Source organism: Abramis brama, assembly GCF_963993115.1.
Source record: "Abramis brama genome assembly, chromosome: 25".
NCBI classification, from domain to species: Eukaryota; Metazoa; Chordata; class Actinopteri; order Cypriniformes; family Leuciscidae; genus Abramis; species Abramis brama.
Genome location: NC_139987.1, coordinates 4,653,604 through 4,671,402, shown reverse-complemented (window position 1 = coordinate 4,671,402; position 17,799 = coordinate 4,653,604). Strand labels below are relative to the sequence as shown.

The window sequence follows — 17,799 nt, the reverse complement described above, 5'->3', positions numbered from 1 at the left end:
CATTTCAAATTTTAAATAGGCCTATGACTTAATTGTGATTTACACACAAAAAAAATATTTCCTTATGTGGCAGAAATGGGCTTCCAAAATATTTTCATTATTTATAAGCATATATTTTATATTAAAAGTAATTTCTCCTAGCATGACAAAAAAAACAAAAAAACATCATGAAACAGAAAATCTGGGCAAAATGTATTTAATGCATAAACTTTAAACAGTTATTTGGCCAAAATAAATTAATTAATGTACTGTATAAAGTTACAGCATGTAAAACAAGAATGAGAAGGCATATGAATACACTGAAAAAAATTGTTTTCGTTCATCCAATTAAACAAATTAGGGTAATGGTTCACATCTATATTTTATAACTTGAGCCAATGAAAAATAAATAACTTTTAATAATTTGTCTATGTCTATGAAAACCATTTCATGAGAATGTTGAAAGTGTTTCCTTTAGTTGGGCAGTTTGTGGTCTTTGTAACAATGTATAGATACAAATGTGAAACATCTATTATGAAAACACATATTTTAAGACCATTTTGAACTGATTGAAAACTGATTGATTGAAACCAACACAGACTAATGTTTATGCAGACGAACTTCTGACCTGAAACCTCAGCTACGCAGGTATAACCACTGTAAACAGCTTTTCTCTGTGATAGCTTGCCCCAGTCAACCCTATTTATCCTCTACCCCTTGCATACTGGTATTCCAGGTATTAGCTGAAACATGGCATGCAGTAAAAACCAGTTTTGTCTGAGTTTAAACCAGGCATTCGACACCACACCCTTCAGATGCTAATCACACAGATCCACCTCCTCCAGGTTTCAGTGTGTTTCTTCTTAAGCACCAGAGACACTAGACTCGTTTTAGACGGGGACGGCTGCTCAACCCTCAACCATGCGCACTCCGGGGATCTTGATATTCGGCATGGTCCTGGCCCCCTGCGGGTGGATCCTGGACCTGACTAGCACGGTTGCGCCCAATTGGCGCACCGTCAACAACCTGGCTGGCCAACCTGTGGATCTGGTGGTGGAGCAAGGAATCTGGGACATCTGCAATACCTTCACAACGTCTAGATCGCAACAGTGCAACCAACGCACCAATGACCAAACGTACTTCAACAACCAGATCATTCCGATCGCTCAAGGAATGATGGTCGCGTCGTTGATCGTGACCCTCCTTGGCCTAGCGGTGGCGATCCCTGGAGTCAGATGTTGGAGGGACCGACCGAGATGGATCCTGGCTAGTATGGGCGGGCTCCTCATCTTCTGCTCCGGAGTCCTGACCATTATTCCCATTGCTTGGTACACTCATCTTCTCAACGGCCTCAACTCCACCTCGGTCAAGAGAGACCCATTGAGAGCGGATGACATTCGTGTGGGATACTGCATCGTTTTAGGCTACATCGGAGGCATCATGGAGGTCCTCGGGGGTTTGGTGATGTTCGTCGGGATCTACTCCTGCTGCGGTGGACGGAACCGCGGAGAAAAGCCTGGAACCAACACAGGAAGACCAGCGACCAGATCAGCGACCAGACCAGGGACCAGAGCAGTGGACAGACCAACGCCTCTGCCCAGGGTCAACGTCCCGAGAAGCTACACCAGTGAAAGCAGCGTACCATACTCGCAGAAGTCACTGGACGACGACCTGGACTTCCCGAGAGCCAAACCCCGGGACAGGGGGATTGTCAACACATCCTACAGTGGAAGACCGTACGATGCTGATCTGTAAAATGCGCATACTGGGAATATTAGTTTACCACTTGTGAACGCCGTGCTAGCTGTCTACAACTGGAGCGTACACTTGCTACACCAGTACTTTTGAATGTCTGCAACAGAAAGCGATCGTGCTTTTGCCAGTTGCAATCTCAGGTTAAGTAACATGAGGACTTTCATTTGTAATTTATTTGTAAACAGCCAAAAATGTGTAATATGGGTTAAAATCTACTCATGCATCTTAATCTAGCCTAATGATATTATCATATTAATACTGAATGATTTAAGAAAAATGAATTGTGCAATATTTTTTTCTTTTGCTGCTGGAAAGATTTAGTGAAAAGGGGTATCAGGGTTTTCTGTGATGCAGTATAACTAGTAATACTGGTTGTTTCAGTTTTATTCTTACTGCAAGCATGTGGGTCATGTCTGAACTGTCACGTGATCCATGAGTCATGTGAACAATGCAGCGATAGTCACTCATGAAGTAATAAGTGTTACGGTTTAATGAAGGGCAGTGAGCAGATTACTTACATTCTTCAGTCTGGAAGCATCAAAACAAACTTACCTGTTACACAAATTACATGAGATACATTACAACAATAAATGAATGAAGCTCATTAATCATTAACTGTAAAAACATATGCTTATAAGAGCAACTTATAAGGTGTAAATGAGGTTAAATGGTAATAAAACCATCCAGTTAAGGAAGGAGAGTGTTAATGTGACTTTATTTTGCTGTAACTCATCAGATCATGTCATTTCCATTCCTCAGGGTTCAAGGTTTGTGTGCTTTCTAACAGCAATAAAACATCTTTTAAATCTCTGTAACCATTTTTATTTTTTTGTATTAAAGTACTATTTATTAAAAAACAAACTGCTGTCCATTTGTATAGATAACTACAATTATACAAATTACCACCTAAAGAAATGAATATCAATATTAAAGAATAACTACAACAGTATATTGTAGATGTTCTACTATAATAATAAGAATGCTAATGATAATATACTTTGGACTTTTGTAAAACCAAAACTTATACAAATATGCACTTGCTATAGAAATATATGGAGTAATATTTCCTTTGTGATTTATCCTACTAAATATAAAATTGAACATAAACTTGATGTTTATTTTTGCATGCATATTGATGATAACAGATGGAAACCAACTAAGTATATAGCAAACTAAAAGTGAAAATGTATTCACATTATTAAAGATGTAAAATGCGAAATGGAAAAGACCTTTTATTTCATGTGGAAACAATGATAACGCCATATGCATATATATATATATTAATTTATATAGCAAATATTGTTGAAGTGTGCTGGATCAATCTTTCAGTTTGCCTGAAATAAAAACAGCCATAATTATATAAACAAAAAAAATCTTTATTATAAAATACTGTACAAAAATGGTTTCATGCAGAGCTGTTATGTAACTCTAAAAGTAAAATTAAATACAACTAAGACCCATAGAAATTGTGGTGACTGTTTTCCATAAATGATACTCATCAGTCCATGAAATTAATCAGCTTTCGGTCAGTGAAACTCACCAGACAGGCCTGAGCTAAATATAACCGCACTGGAATACCTGGTGTGTTTTAGAAACAAGTCAATGCATGTTTAACAGGAACATTTCCTGCAGGAACGTCAGTCCAAACCATGTTTAGAAATGTTCACCTAAATGTGTTGCAAACTTCATGTATTTCACATGCAATAGTTTTCATTTAAATGTTGAGAGCATGCAGAGCTACTTAAATACCTGCAAATGTACATCAATAACATTTCAATATATTCATGCACATCTCAGTGCGAAGAAAGTGTCATGGTGGAAAGCTGATGTATTTGACGTACGAGTGCTTTATGCGTTGATTGTGCTGTTTGAAGAGGGAAACAGAGAGAGAAACAGTGTGAGATTACTTTCGTGACCACAGAGTTCATCGGGGTCATGGTCTGTGATGTAGAGTGAATGACAAACCTGTTTTATGGCACGCTGCATTAAGACATGTTAAATATGCGCTCCATTTGTCATCAGGGATTCTTCAGCGGCCTTTTTTCTGTAGACAAAGAGGTCAAATCAGTTTACAGACTTCATGAATGCTTTCAAAGGTTGGTCACTTTAAAGAAGACAAAAGAAGAAAAAAATGTGGACTCTAAAACTGCTATAAATTCAAAGCTGCATGTCTAATCAAGTTGTGTCCCAAATTTAAACTTGATATCACAAAAACTGAAGTTCTGAGATTTTGTTTAGGAGCTGTACCAAAAATACCGTTATGACGGTATATACTATCGTGACCACGGTATAAAGTGTCCATCATAAGAGATTTTCCTATATCATTTATTTCCTATATCATTTATTTCGTAAATATATCCACGTAGCACAGTACTACTTAAAGTTAAAAACAAGTGAGATTGACAAAGAAACATGCATGAATGAGAGAGTAAAGAGAGGAATGTGCTTGATGTTGAGCACAATAAGCTATGAAAAAGAATTGACACACAGCTGAGAAACCACCTCTCAAGACAGCACACGATCATAAATTCAGTTCTCTTTCATGTCTTATTGTGCTTGAAAGGTCAGATAATTGCACAATAATGTCAAAATGCCTTTCGTGTGGAGTATTCACATAAAAATAGTCGCTTATGTCTTAAATTAACGTAAACAGTTCTGTGAAAACCGGATGCGCATGTCAGTAAATTGGACCAGTGCATTCGGTCTTAAAGGGACAGCAGCATAATAAACTGCGGTCTGTCTCAATGTTAATCAAACAACAAAAGACAAACAGACAATCACTCACTGATCTTGACCGAATCACTTTTGTATCTTTGATAAGAATCAGTTCATATTTGATTCACACAGTGAAGACTATGCCGTGTTTTAGTAATACACTTTATTACATTTCTGTAGTGTTTCTTGGTACGTTAAATAAACCTACTGTAGATGAAAAACGTAAAGTTTATTTCATTTGTATCTTTGTTTTATTGTATTTGTCCTATTTTTTGTAATTTGCTGCTTTGTTCTTATTTTTAATAAGAAAAATAAAAATAAAATAAAAATATAATTTCTCTCACCGCGAAGTAAGATTTTGGTCATATTGCCCACCCCTACTGTATAGTATATATTTAAAAACCTTTATAACATTTAATATCACTGTACTGTAAATGTGTTGTAACCATTGTAATCATTTTCAAAAGTAATATATATATATATATATATATATATATATTTATTTTTTTTTTTTTTTCTGAGGTAAAATTATTTAATAATTCATAACATTTTTGAGGAGTTGCAACACATGACATTTTACAAAACGACATGTCAAAATGACATTTTAGATTATTAAATTAAATTGTTCTTCACACTAAGAAAATGGTTCTTTTAAGAACTGTTCGCTGGAAGGTTCTTTGGGGAATCAAAAATGGTTATTCTATGGCATTGCTGCAAACCCCCCCCTCCCCCCCCAAAAAACTTTTGAAATCTTTATTTTTAAGAGAGTGTGGTCATAAAAAGTTAAAATTATCATAGAAGGTCTGCATGGCTTGAATAAATTAATAAAAAAATTAATGAATAAACAGAAATAGAAAGGAATCCAGGCAAAGTCTCACCTCTTCTTTGCCTTTTGCCTTTGTCGGTAAAATGCCATCGCAAAGAACAGGACGATGAAGCCGACGATGACCACCAGGACGCCGACGGTGAGAGGAACAGACAGAGCCTCATTGATGGTTTCATCACAGGAGTCTCCCGTGTATCCCAGCGTACACTCACAGCCGGGCTCCCCGTTGGCCAGCACACATCTACCATACTGGCATATGACATGTTCACATGCAGCCAGATGACGAGACACGCCACCTTCTTCACCCAGAGGACTGGTGGACGGGGCTGACATACCCAAGCTCTGGAGTCAACCACACACAAACTGCATAAACAACTGCTGCATAAATCGCTTTCAAGAACACAGACACGCACCTCAAAATCTCTTAGTGGCAACAAGGTTCTGGACAGTGGGGTAAGATGTGCCACCTCCTACAAATTTTTAGTGTTTCTCAAATCCAGTCCCTGGGAATAATCTCGCAGATGCCTCCCTATATTACAGTACAACTCACAAAGAAGCTGACAAGTTGAATCAGACGTTTTTATTAAAATATGTAGGTACTGTAGGTGGGTCTCCAGGGCTGGAGTTGAGAAACACTGCTTGTCTAGGCAACTACGCCCAGTTGTTTTTCAGGATCTAATCCAGGGATAGGCAAAGTATGTCCTGGAGAGTTTAGCTCCAACCCTGAAAAACCCTCACCTGCTTGTAGCCTTAGTAATCCATTGATTAGCCTGAAGATATTGATTAAAGTTGGAGCTAAACTCCGTAGGACAGCGGCACTCATGGACTGACGTCGCCTATCCCTGCTCTAATCGAATGTTATCAGAAGAAATCAGCAATATCACAAGCCCATAGAAATCTCATTTCATAAAAAGGTGTGCCGTGACACATCTTACCCCACTTTATGTGTAACGGATAAGTTAAATTAACGGAGAGGACACAATGAAAAAAATACTTATAAAAGATTTCTTATTAATGATCATAAATACAGTCGAAACGTAATTGTGTGATATATAATATTACAATTTAAAATAGCTCTTTTACAATGTAATTTATTCCTGTGATCAAAGCTGAATTTTCAGCATCATTACTCCAGTGTCACATGATCCTTCAGAAATCATTCTGAATGTTCTCTGTTGGAACAAGTGGATTGAGATAAGTTAGCAAATAATTTAGCAAATTAATGCGAAATAATTGTGAATTGAATTTCTAACACCGGACCAATCCTAAAAGGATCAAACAATTAAACACATTAACAGATTACAATGCGGAATTGCAATTTGTTGCCAGTTCAACCCATAGACAGGGTTCAACCAGGACAATCTTATTCAATTCTTATATGAGCCTTTCTTTTCTGATAAAAAAATAAAAATAAAAACTAACTAAATTAGGCTAGTTCTTTAGAAAGAGACAAAGTAAAAAATGCATCCCAGTGTAAACTTGTCCACTTACCAGGAAGCAAATGTATCTATTCTTAGGAAAATTCTCCAAGCAAATTTACACATGAAGACATCAGAAACACACTAACACAAACAAAATAACTACAGCGAGAGTGTCCAAATAGCTATAGCCTACTCACCATTTCCCAAGTCAAAGGTGGAAAACACAATCAAAACTCTAGGTGTTTAACTGTATACAAATGTGGAAGAGAAACCAGTGACAGAAACGGCTTTAGAGGAGCTGAACGGCTTGACACGAGAAGAATAAGCAATGCTCTCTCAAGCAGAAGAGACCCACCCATTCACCACATCACCTGGTTCACTCGGTGAAACAAGATTCCTGTTTGGTCGCCTACCATGTGGGCAAGGAGGGGTGAACTTCAGGTAAAATAAGGGCCAGAGATGAAGATAACAGTGCAGTAACAGTCTGACAACATTTAAATCAGTGTTGTATGCATCATGCGGGCGCTGACACCCTATAAACAATCACATATTTCTGGGCCCGCGTCCTGTTCTCTAATCTCACTGCGATCCACAGCGCGGTCACGTGAGGACGACTGCCACAATGTGACTTAATTCGTATTTTAGTGCAGATATGTTTTATGGTTATATACAATTAACTCAAACGATAGCTTTATGCGTGAAAGAGACCGAAAATCAACCCACGGAGTCCATAAATCATCTTAAAAGTTAAATATGAAAATGAACTCGGTTTTTGTTGTTGGTGACTACAATACTGCTGCAACATTATCTCAAAAAGTGTTACTATTTCTCTTGAATAATGTAAAGATGTATATGAATTCATTGATTTTCCTCGGCTGGTGTCCAGTAGTGGCCGATGCTGTCCGAATCGTGAACGATTCATTCAGTAGAACCGATTCAAAGGGAATCGGTTGAATCAGACAGACTGCTTGCTTCTCACAGAACAGAAAATCGTCACAACAGGTTATGTTCGAGTCCCCAAAAACAAACAAAAAACACTTTTCTAAGATTATCTTAACGTAAACACAAATAGTATTGAGTATTTGATGTAGGCTACTTTCTATTGGGTTCTTTGCTTCATGCAAATGATTTAATAATTCTCTATTTATTTATTTTAATCTCCATTACCAACAGTAAATTTGTGTGGAAAAGCTCAATTAATTTTAACATTAAATAACTTGAACTGTTGAGATCAGCATTTTATATCATGGAGGCCTATATGGAACTGATATCCCAAACCCCTCAATGAAATCATTGATCATCCCTTATTGCTCGGTCTCTCTGCATGCATCTGGTTATCAATTGATTCAAGTTTGATGAATTATAACGCTTTTACACTGACACGCACACAACTCTGATCAGGGCTTAAAGAAAAGCCTGAGCTTCCCACTCGTAATTTACGACATTGTGGCGACGTTCATGTGCGTTCAGCTGTAAACACGATCTTTACGAGTTGACTTGAATGCACCAGAGAGCCTCTTCCTCTTCAGATACTTCTCATGTTTCAGTGAGGGCGATGGGGTGGAGTAACAGAGTATTGAAAGTAGGTCTTGATTTGAATAGCCAAACAAGCCTTTTGTGTTGTGCATAAAAGCAGACAGAAGTGACTCAAGCCCAAGGAGGAACAACACACCATTCTCAAATTACCATTCCATAAAGCCCTCAAAGCTTTGAGCTTGACAGCTACACAGGAAAATACACACCCATAAAATAAGGGCATTTTACAACTGTATGAGACACTACAATATTGAGCACAGAACAGATCAACTCTTTGCCAAACATCTGCTTAAAAGTAGTTTCGAGTTAGAAATACAAAAAACTAGACTCTTTGCCTTCTCCCCATTGCATTTCTGTTCTGGCATTATGCGTGTGTCGTTTCTTTCTAAGTGCTGTGTAAATATTTCACCTGCAGTTTGACATCAGTTACAAGTTTACACACAGTAGCCTACGTCACGACACTTTTCTTGACATTAGACTTTGCAATGATTACACTACAGCCCTTTTTCCATGTTAAAGCTTTTTTATTTGAATAAGAAAGTAAACCACACCCTATTTCTTACAAAGTCAATTCTTTTATTAGACATTTAAAAAAAAGAAACAGAAAAAAGTTAGCTGACAACAGGAGTGGTGACAACTGGAGTAATCTGAGCCTACAGGAGAGAGGGGAAGAAAAGTCATGATTAAATTCTGAATCAAGAGTATTTTTTCACACAACAAGACCCGCAAATCTGAGGCCAGTTTTTGTAAACTTTCTCCTTCAGGTGACTTCCCGGGCTCCACACAATTAAAGTAAAGAAAGAATGAAATAGACAGAAAAAATACAGACCAAAATAAAAGAAAGACAGACAGAATATTGAATGGGTTCAGAATGTGATGTTTAGCCAAATTTTGATCTTGGCAGTCCTTGATCCAATAATTGTTTCATATTTCCACAAATTCCATAGATCCACAAATACTGTATGTGTTAGTTCACAAAAATAAAATGTGCAAATAAACAATATATAATATTTACTTTTTAAATTCACGGACAATTATTACTCCATAACAGTCACTGTCATTGTATGTAAAACAGCCATGCAAGCATTCTTCAAAACTCCTTTTGTGCTCCAGAAGATTGTCAGATTAGTTAATAAAAAAATAAAAGAAACATGATTGTACCTCTTCTGGATCATACAACTCATTATCAAAGTTTTGAGTGTAGGTTGTGTGCTCCTTCATGTCAGCAGGCACCAGCGTCTCTTTTTCAGTAGCCTCTTCCCTTGCTGCTTGCACCCTTCTGCAAATTAAATCATATTGGGATAGTATGAAATCCAAGTCTGTGGCTCAGAAGAGATGCATGTATTATATTAAGAGTGTGAACCTCCTCCTGAGGATGACTGCGGCCAGCAGAGCTCCACCGAAGAGAAAGCTGAGTGAGAGAGCGAGGCCAGTGGAGCTGGAGCTAGAGTTCTTCTGACAGAGATCCCCGCTGTAGCCCTCCTCACACTCACACACCGGCTCTCCCTCCACGCTCACACACTTCCCGTGACTCCCGCAGCGCTCCTCACACGACGGCCCGCCCAGATCCTGCTCCACAGCAGAGCCCAGAGAGAAAGGCCCAGATTTGGATTTGACACCTGGTTTGGTTTTCACAAGGTCACCTGTCAACAAGCAGGAGAATAAGGTAAGAGTCTGGTTTGTGTGAGTTTTGAACATTAATACCAGGTTAAAAATCATTCATATTAAAATGCTGTACTACAAGATGACAAATACTAACTAAAATATAAAGTGCCCCTATTATGCTATTCAAATATTCCCTCTCATGCAGTGTGTAATTAGCTTTCTGTCAATGTAAACGGTCTGCAAAGTCAAAAGTGCACAATAAAAGTTATTATCTCCCAAAAGAAAGAATAGTAATTCAGTAATCCCGGTCTCACTTCCGTGACCTGCATATGTAACGGTGACACATTTGCATAACATTTGCCTGTGGTCTTCATCAGCTGCCTGTGAACTGTGTCTACTTGTACACAAACCAGCTACGGTTTGAGGATCTATGTCGAGAAGACTCTGGAAGGGTTTGCAAAGAGAATTTGACTTCACATCCTCATCCTTGGCAAAAGCAGTGGTTAAAATGACCACAGCGGTGCAATAGCAGTAATCCTGTGACGATTGATTCTCAAATCTCCATATGGTCTAAATGGGATTTACAAAACGCTTATCCATTACAGATGGGACAGTACCCACTTTATTTGGACCAACTTGCTCCACAGAATCACAACCTGGAAGTATGAAAAACTATTGATGTACTTTCTACCAGGTGTTCAATAGTTTTGGGTTTTATATTGTGTAAGTTTCCAGCTAACTGGAATAATTTCTTAATGAACTACTTCTGCTAATCAGGTATGGGCCACTATTACCTAAAACTGTGTCTATTAATGCATATTGTCTGTCGTTCTCACTACTTTGAGTAAAGATAGGATGGAGCAAGATTTGTTGTACAAACTTTAATATACATTAGCGCTCAGATAACTGATGTACTGCTGTTAATACAGTTCCCGTATGTTCACCGCAGTAAATTATCTTAATATCAGTAATATCTTATTTGAAGGCAATTAGATGGCTGCGCTCCAAAGTTCAAGTTTGGTGAAATCTGACTGGTGAATTCATATCACATGAAGACGAAAACATCAATCGGTCACGGATTGACCTCAAAAGAACAAACTGTAAAGCTTCAGATTCGCAGCATTACAGGAAAGTGTATTACATTGTATATTTTAACATTTTTGGGTGTCAAAAATCAGGACTGTCCCCAGGGAACAGGGACTAATGTGATATGATGCCGTTTAGAATAACTAAGAATCACTCACAGTCCTCATCCGATCGGTCCTGGCAGTCTGGGACCTGGTCGCAGAACTTGGACACAGGGACACACTTGAGGCCGTCCCGGCAGGCTTTACTGCCAACAGGACACTTGAGGCTGGAAACACATTTAGTCTTGTTCACAGAAAGGTAGTCCTGCGCACAGCGACACGTGCGTCCCCCGGGATACGGCAGGCACAGGTGACTGCAGCCGCCATTGCTCTCAGAGCAGACGTTGGTTCCTGGTGGGTTGAAAAGACAAAACCAGGTGTCACATGACTGACTTTAGGGAGAGTTACAGCTCATACAGTACTGTAGTGTTCAGACTGAAACACTAGCCGACATGCTGAAAGAAAAATAAATAGATATGCATTTATCTTGTTTATAAATAAGAAGTTAAAATATAATAAAGATTAAACTAAAATTAAAAAAATTTAAATATAAAAGAAAATGAAGACAAGTTATAAAACAAATATACCTAAATGTATACATAAATGTATTGGTATTCATCAATAAGGAAAAAATAAGAAAAAAATCTAATATAGATAAATGATAAAGAAAAAAACCCCAAAAATTATAAAAAGATAAAAAGAAAAGATAAAGTACATAAAGGAAAAATAAGTTCAAATGTATAAGTTAAAATCAGATAAATTATAAAAATAAAACAAACTTAAGATAAAAGTAAAAAAACATAAAAACAAATAGGATATAAATGAAACAATACAATGAGGTTAAAAAAAAAAAATTACTCCATAATGACCAAAAGTGTTACAAAAAAAATCTTAATCCCACAATGCACTGACTTTGGCCTTACATTTCCAGTGTGGGGAATAACTATAGTGATAAAGTACTAAGCACAGTGTGTTCTGTTGTATAGTGTGCATTTTGGTTAAATGTGTTGGATTATTAGGGCATTTCAAGTTGTATGTAAATGTAAACTGCTTACATTTTCTCTATATGCACAATAATAGGAAGAGCTGTATGTCATTCTGAACAAATACTGTAGACACATCTAGAGTTTTCACTGAAGAACCTGTCTATTGTGTGGAACACACGTGACACGCCCCTCAGATCACACACACACACACCTTTCTGACTGGACCTGCTGAAAGCCTTCAACTCTAGAACGCTCGTCTTCACCTCAAACCACTTCTGCCTTGGCTGGAAGCCGTCGCTGTACCACACTTGAGTTGTCCCTGTTTCAAGAAGCGCACACACACACACACACACACACACACACAGCTGACATAGCTGGCCTCTGCCATTCTGATTTTTTGTTTAACATGGTGCGTTAATGCACTGCACATGAAATGCTTTTCTGTTTTAGAATAATGCAATGTCTTTATTGCCTGAATTACATTTGATTGAAAGCTTTTCTCAACAAATACTGATATTTACAGGAGTTTGATTAATCAACATATCATGAAATTTGACTGATTAATGAATTTATAACTCTGTAACTTGTCTATGAATTTTACTTCCCATAAACTACTGTTCTAGTTTTATTTGAGACTTGGCTACAGAAGCCTTGAAGTGCTGCATTTTAATAATAAATATTTTATATTAAAGATCTATCTTTTGTATATTTTAGGAGTGAAGACAGGAAGTTAATGGCTTCATGCCATCTAGTGGCACTGACACAGAAACTGGTTTTCTGAGGTCTTGAATCGTTACCGTTGTCCAGGGTGATCCAGAAGTTGATGTTCTCGATACGGGCAAAAGAGATCATGAAGGCGGGTCCGGTGCTGTACTCCTTATAACCGGAGCCGTCTATATTAATAGAGCTAATCAGTTCACTGCCTGGAAAAAACAAAGTCAGCTGCCATTATTGATTGCTTTGGAAAAACCACAGCATAAAGCAAGCCAAACAAACAAACAAACAAACAAACAAACAAACAAACAAACAAACAAACAAACAAACAAACAAACAAACAAACAAACAAAAATAGTTTAAAAGTGCGTAAGCAGATTGTATCCTAAACTAACAAGCTCCATCTTAATTTAGGCTGAAACTACAATGTTGGTTTGTAGTCATAACTTTTTTTGTTTTGGGAAATACAAGTTTGTTTAGTGATAATAATAATAATAATAGTGATAATAGTGATAATAATAATAATAGTGATAATAATAATAATAGTGATAATAATAATAATAGTGATAATAGTGATAATAATAATAATAATAATAATAATAATAATAATAATAATAATAATAATAATAATAATAATAATAATAATAATAATAAATATTCCTCACTGAGAAGAAAATAAATAAATGGTTTATACAACTAGTGTCCAAGTTATAACAACAATTTTATTTTATATAACTACTGACCAAGTTTCATGTGAGACTTGCCCATAAAAGACATCAATCTGTACTCTATTTGTGGAAAGGGAATGTAATTTTTGCTTTTAACGCACCAATATCTGCCCAATACAGTGATGTTCCCTTCTCAGAAAAGGCGAGTGAAGCGGGCATCTTGGCTTTGCTCCACAGCAGCGTGCGGTTCCTCCCGTCCATGTGAGCGCAGTGGACCTGAGGCATGGGCTCGGGCCCCCCCCGCCCCACTGCGGTGAAGCACAGCCGGCCCGAGGGAGGGTGCAGGGCGATGGAGAGCGTTCCCTCCAGCTCCGCCTGCAGCACCAGGACGGTGAACTTCCCTCCAGGGGACGTGACGTACAGCTGCGGGCTCTTGACGCTGCTCCAGTACAGGTTACGGGTGACCCAGTCCACAGCCAGAGCGGTCACCAGGTCCCCTTTGAGCTGAAGCACGGGGCCGATCGGTGTGAAGCCAGAGCTGCTGAGTTTAAACTGAGCCACTGAGCCCTGTCCCGCGTCAGCTAGGGAGATGGTGCGGTCTCTGAGGAGCAGATCGAAGTCTGAAGCCTCCTTCACGCCAGGGAGAGTCAGGTTACGGTGCTCGGGCCAGCTCTTCAGCCCAACCTCTCCTTGAAGGCTCTTGGTGAAGATCTGAGCAGGAGAAGAGAGGTCAGGGAATTAATGGCTCAATATTCCTCAAAGGAGCACTGAGGGTTCAGTAAAAATAAATAAGCTCAATCAAATAGCAAAAAGCCTCATGTACATAAAACAAGTTAGTTATATTCTGTAATTAAGTTTTTGTTGGTTATCAGGTTGGTCCACCGCAACCTGTCCTGGCGACAAACTATTGTGTGTCACAAGCCTTTCAGTCGTTCTCAAGCGGAGTACCTGAGTGATCATGGTAGATGACAGCAGCATAAGGAAAGAGGAATCGGAATCGACATGTGGGGCGCAAGTGACTCCGTCCACGGCCAACAGAAGTCCTGCCGGGCAGCGACACACCGCTTTGAGCCCCGCAGCCAGCAAACACACGTGGGAGCATTTGAGCTTCTTACAGGGGTTGGACACGTTGGGCTGCAAGAGAGGGTGGACAACCTAGAGACAGACAGAGGAGACACTCATCAGTAATGCAAGGATATATTGATGTATAAGACAACTTTGATGACATTACTACATGTCTACAGTATGTATTCTCACTTTGAGGCCGAAAGGCTGTCCGGGTCTCTTGAGAAAAACTTTGCGGTTCTTGCCAGTCAGTTTATTGGCACCTTGAATGGATCTTCTACGAGTGTCAGACCAGTAGACCATGTCATTAAACACCGCCACAGAGAAAGGACTGGGCATCTCAGACAGCTGTAGCACCTGCAAAAACAACAACAAAACAAAAACACCACATGTTTTTTTACATGTTCATCTTTAAGTGTGTAATAGTGCTTTAAGGCCTTTTTCATGCACAAACAGCAACAAGTCCCTCCAGCAGGAGTTATTCTCTATATCAAATGTCACTGTTTCTGAACTCCCTTAAACAACTCCCTTCCTGGAATAACACTCAAGACTACAGTGAACGCCACAATATTCCTCATTTTAAATAATTCCCGCCCAAGGCACATGCAGAATTAAAGGGACGAGGCCTGGTTGAGTTAGTTAGTAGTGTTGAAACTGGCGGTTATGTAAGAGGCAGGACATTTCCCAAACATGCTTGAACAGGTTGACCAGTCACAACACACTAGACCAGCCTACCAATCAGAGCACACTGGGCTTTTCAGGAGGAGGAGCTTCATAGAGACAATCTAAACAGAGCGTTACTGACAGACTGGTCACAGACAGGTCACAGGAAGAAGCGTTAACGTTAAACAGAAACATTACTAAAGTGTAGTGAGGTGCTGCAATGGAGAATGTGAAAAATAAGGTGCTTTTTTACATTCAAGAATGAAAACCTATTCTAGTAGAGCTCAAAAACAAAGTGTGCCATTATACATTTTACCTGCCCATTTGCAGCACAGTAAACATGTTATACTTCAAATTACCCGTATCTTTTCTCCATTAAACGTCGCTGAGCCTATACATCCGAGCTTCTCGTCAGTCCAATATAGTCGGTCCGTCAAAACGTCCACCGTCACACTGACGGGCCAGCTGAGACCGCGGCTGATCACCACCCTCCTGTCCGAGCCGTCCATGCTAGAGCGCTCGATCTGTGCTGGACCTCCGATCTCGGACCAGAACATTATCCTGCAAGCAACGGCTGGAGACATTATGCATCCATACAGATGAACAATCATGTAATAGCGTCAACTTGTGGAGGTTCTTCTTACCCTTTCTGCGGCAGCAGCGCAAGTGAGCGTGGCTGCTCCAAATCCTTATCCAGAATTACAATGTAGTTTTGGGGCTTTACAACGCTGCTGGCCAATCTCACAGCTAGAATCTGCCCAGCAACACCATCCACCCAGTAAAGGTTTCTTCCCATCCAGTCAATAGCAATGGAGTCTGACTTCACACCTGAACAAGCAAAAAAGTTTGGGAATACCTTCCTTAACCAAAAAATCTTGCAAGTTGAAAATCTTTGACCTAAAATACTTAAAGGCATTTCTTCAGAAATTATGCATTTATCGTCTGAAACATGGTGCGACATTCCAAAGCGACTTGTGTAATGCAACTACTGCCAAGGCCATAACACGCATAAAGAATAATTAGAGCTAATTGAGATGTGCGTGAGCCAGTATTTTCAGTTTTGCTCTAAATTCATTTAGGCTTGGTGGTTACAATCAATTTATTTATAAATCAAATGCCAATATAATTTGTCTGAATTATACTTTATTTTTCATTCCGGTTCTGAATAACATTAAATTGAAAGGATTTATGGTGGAATGAGGGGGAACCAAGATACATGTATATAATGTTTGTAAAACATGGTTTTATTTACTGGTATTTCACATTTCTGAATGTAATAAAATATGACGCACTGAATAAATAATTTATTCAGTAATAATAATTTAACAGTTCTCTGTTGGTTAATGTCACATTACATGCATTTAAATGCATGCCTTTTTTAGTAATCCTTTTTTATTCCAAAGGTATTCTAATTTTACAAAGTGGCCAAGTGTGCCACACATCCTGAAAAGTGAAGCCAATGCATCACCCCCTGGTGACTATGCAGTAAAGGTCATGAACCCCACCCTATCCATGTAATCGAATGGGACGCAAGCCAAACTTAAATTCCAATTACGCTTTCATTTTAAAATATCATTTTCTTCTAAAGATGTTGATGCACAAGAACTACCTAAAATGACAGTGTTTGTTTTACCAGCGAGTTTGGTTTTAGTTATTTGATGCTATAAAATGGGGTGTAACGTCATGATTGACAGCAGTGCTTGCGTTTGATTCTGCGGTAGCGGGAGTATCGGGCGGGACCTTGATGCCACGGCTCCACCTCAGGATCACTACTGCGCAGATTCAGGCACAATCGGCAATGACCGTTTCACAGATATTTTGGCTTCATTTTTCTACAGTGGAAGACAGACGTGCACAGTCCATATTTTTTATCTGTCCTTGATGCTCATTGGTCAGTAGCCACTATTTACTATGGTTGCTTTACCCAACAGATCTGCGTGTCATTGCACAACACCCTTAGAAAACACTTGTCATGCCTAACAATGGCCTTCAACAGTGACCGTATTCACAATATAGTAGCACGGCGTCTCGTAGCTTATTAAATATTAAAATAAGTTTTACCTTTGACTATAGTTCTAATGTTGTCCTTTTCTCCATGGAAGGCATATTTGATGCTCTCTTCCTCCAGACTGACCCAGTAAACTCTATGCTCTCTCAGGTCATAGTCCAGAGAGAAGACGGGCTTCCGTCCTGGTGTGGTGAGAGCTTGAATATTGGAGCTTCGCAGACCCAGCTTTAACAGCTCGTACTGTTCAGAGACCAAAAGACCGGGCTCCTCTGCACAAAAACAAGATTCACATATACTATTAATAGAGTAGAACACTAAGAAATGAAAAACTATAGGATCTCAATATGGCCCAAGCACATTTCTGCTATTTTCCAGTTGTGGAAATACACATGCAATTATTTCAATTATATTTTTGCCCCATATTAGCATTTTTTGTGGCTCATTTCAGATGAGGAGCAGCACACAGAAGGTGAACTGTGGTTGTTCGCTTTACAAACGAATGGCTTGATACCTGCTGTCTTGCAGCTGCGACCATCTGGCTCCAGTATAAATTCAGGGTGGCATCGACACAGGTAGGAGCCTAGCGTGTTGACGCAGTTATGACTACAGGCAGTGGGCAGAATCTCTTTACATTCATCTACGTCATTGCAGGTTAAACCGTCAGGCTGAAGCCTGAAGCCAGTCTTACAGCCACATCTCTGGAAACACAAGAGAATATTTGAACATACAGC

General features: G+C 39.0%; 2 protein-coding genes across 2 annotated transcripts; one reads left to right on the top strand and one right to left on the bottom strand.

The window, feature by feature from the left end:
• The first annotated feature begins 788 nt into the window (after positions 1-788).
• On the top strand, positions 789-1,752 carry cldn23.1 (claudin 23.1). The gene has a single exon (XM_084105625.1). The coding sequence runs from the start codon at positions 901-903 to the stop codon at positions 1,732-1,734; it is 834 nt and encodes a 277-aa protein (XP_083961751.1). The 5' UTR covers positions 789-900; the 3' UTR covers positions 1,735-1,752.
• Positions 1,753-2,424: 672 nt separating this feature from the next.
• On the bottom strand, positions 2,425-7,032 carry LOC311077061 (uncharacterized protein). The gene is made up of 4 exons (XM_084105627.1): positions 6,894-7,032; positions 5,328-5,617; positions 3,700-3,778; positions 2,425-3,598 (listed from the first exon to the last, which is right to left on the bottom strand). Exons 1-3 carry the CDS (start codon positions 6,894-6,896, stop codon positions 3,730-3,732), a joined length of 342 nt encoding a protein of 113 aa, XP_083961753.1. The 5' UTR covers positions 6,897-7,032; the 3' UTR covers positions 2,425-3,598; positions 3,700-3,729.
• Between the last annotated feature and the right edge of the window lie 10,767 nt (positions 7,033-17,799).